Source organism: Perkinsus marinus, assembly GCF_000006405.1.
Source record: "Perkinsus marinus ATCC 50983 genomic scaffold scf_1104296967950, whole genome shotgun sequence".
NCBI lineage: Eukaryota > Perkinsozoa > Perkinsida > Perkinsidae > Perkinsus > Perkinsus marinus.
Window position 1 is genome coordinate 1 of NW_003203342.1, and position 1,446 is coordinate 1,446.

The following is a 1,446-nucleotide window of genomic DNA, read 5'->3' on the forward strand; positions in this document are numbered from 1 at the left end:
ACCCCAACACACTGGTACGGTATCAGCTGGTACCGTACCAGTTAATCGGGTACCTGTCCCGTGATCGGGACTTGAGTCCCGTATGTCACGCTGTGGAGCTTTTATACTTCTCCACCCCACATTTCGGAATAAGATTTCCGTCTGCCTTCCTCACTTTGAGTTCGTAGATTGGCACAGCAGGGAGTCGACTCTGTGGTCGATTACTGTTGCAACGCCGACGATCGCCCATCCTGCAGCCGCTCATTTCGTTGCCTTTTAGTCTCCGGCCCAGGCTTGGGGACATATGTCCTATATTGATTGTCCTAGGCCGCGACTCCTCGTCGTAGCTGTTCTTTCGAGGAGAGGTCTTCGAATCTTCTGTCTCGATTAGCTCATTCGGAAGGTCCTCGAGCCCAGCGGGCGCGGCGTTGGAGATTGGAAATTTCGGTGAGCTCCGTCGAATATTTCGAGCTCCTTCAAGGTCTTGTTCGAACTTTCAACTCCGAAGGGACACCTGCAGCTTTGAGTAGTTCATTGTTGAATGGAATCACCAAGACGCAAAGGAGGGGACCTGGAAGATGGTCTCGAGATGTCTCCCGGTCATGGTCTGCACTTCCCGCTTCCTGAACGGTGAGCTCTGTCGCCACCCTATGCCTGCATTATTGTTGTCCGCTTCAGCGTGCCTTCGCTTGGATGGAGGGGAATCAACTTCACCGCTGGAGGACGCAAGATCCTGAAAGATTGCTCTGGAATCATTCATCCGGGAGAGTTCACAGCCGTCATGGGCCCGTCGGGCTCGGGTAAAACTACTCTGATGAACATCCTAAGTGGAAGACAGAACCCTTCGGGTCGCGGTCTGAAGGTCGACGGCACGGTGACTTTGGATGGGCGAATAACGGCGCCGTCGAAGTTCCGTGACAGCGTCGCGTATGTGATGCAAGAAGATGCATTGGTATCGACGAGCACCCCTCGAGAGGTACTCGAATTCGCTGCTACACTCAAGTTGGACAAAAGCAGACATGAGGTGAGGATATACAGATGGTCTCAAGAAACGGTCTGATTGACTTTGCCCCGTGTTCAGATCAAAACTATTGTCAACGATATGCTGGAGTATCTCCGTCTGAGTACTTGTCAAAATACGATGGTGGGCAATCAACTAACTCGAGGAATATCAGGCGGTGAGCGCAAGAGGACTTCTATTGGGATGGAGCTCATAACACAACCAAGTATGTTATTCTTGGACGAGCCTTTGACCGGGTTGGACTCCTATGCGGCGGTGACGACCTCGAGGGTTCTCAAAGGATTGGCTGAACACGGTGTAACGGTCCTTATGACAGTTCATCAACCTTCAAGCGAAGTCTTCGAGCTTTTCGACAGGGTCATGCTCATCAACGAGGGCGAGATAGTGTACCATGGCCCGAGGACCTCTCTCGAAGACTACTTCGTGAGTCATGCGGACTTGCGCTG

The 1,446-nt window shown here is 52.3% G+C and overlaps 1 protein-coding gene across 1 annotated transcript; it reads left to right on the forward strand.

Moving 5' to 3' along the window:
• Positions 1-520: 520 nt before the first annotated feature.
• Pmar_PMAR010626 (ATP-binding cassette transporter, putative) lies at positions 521-1,446 on the forward strand (the record flags this gene model as incomplete). Its single annotated transcript, XM_002768523.1, has 3 exons — positions 521-609; positions 658-1,003; positions 1,061-1,446. Coding segments are annotated over 3 exons (821 nt in total), but the record flags the coding sequence as incomplete, so codon positions are not given.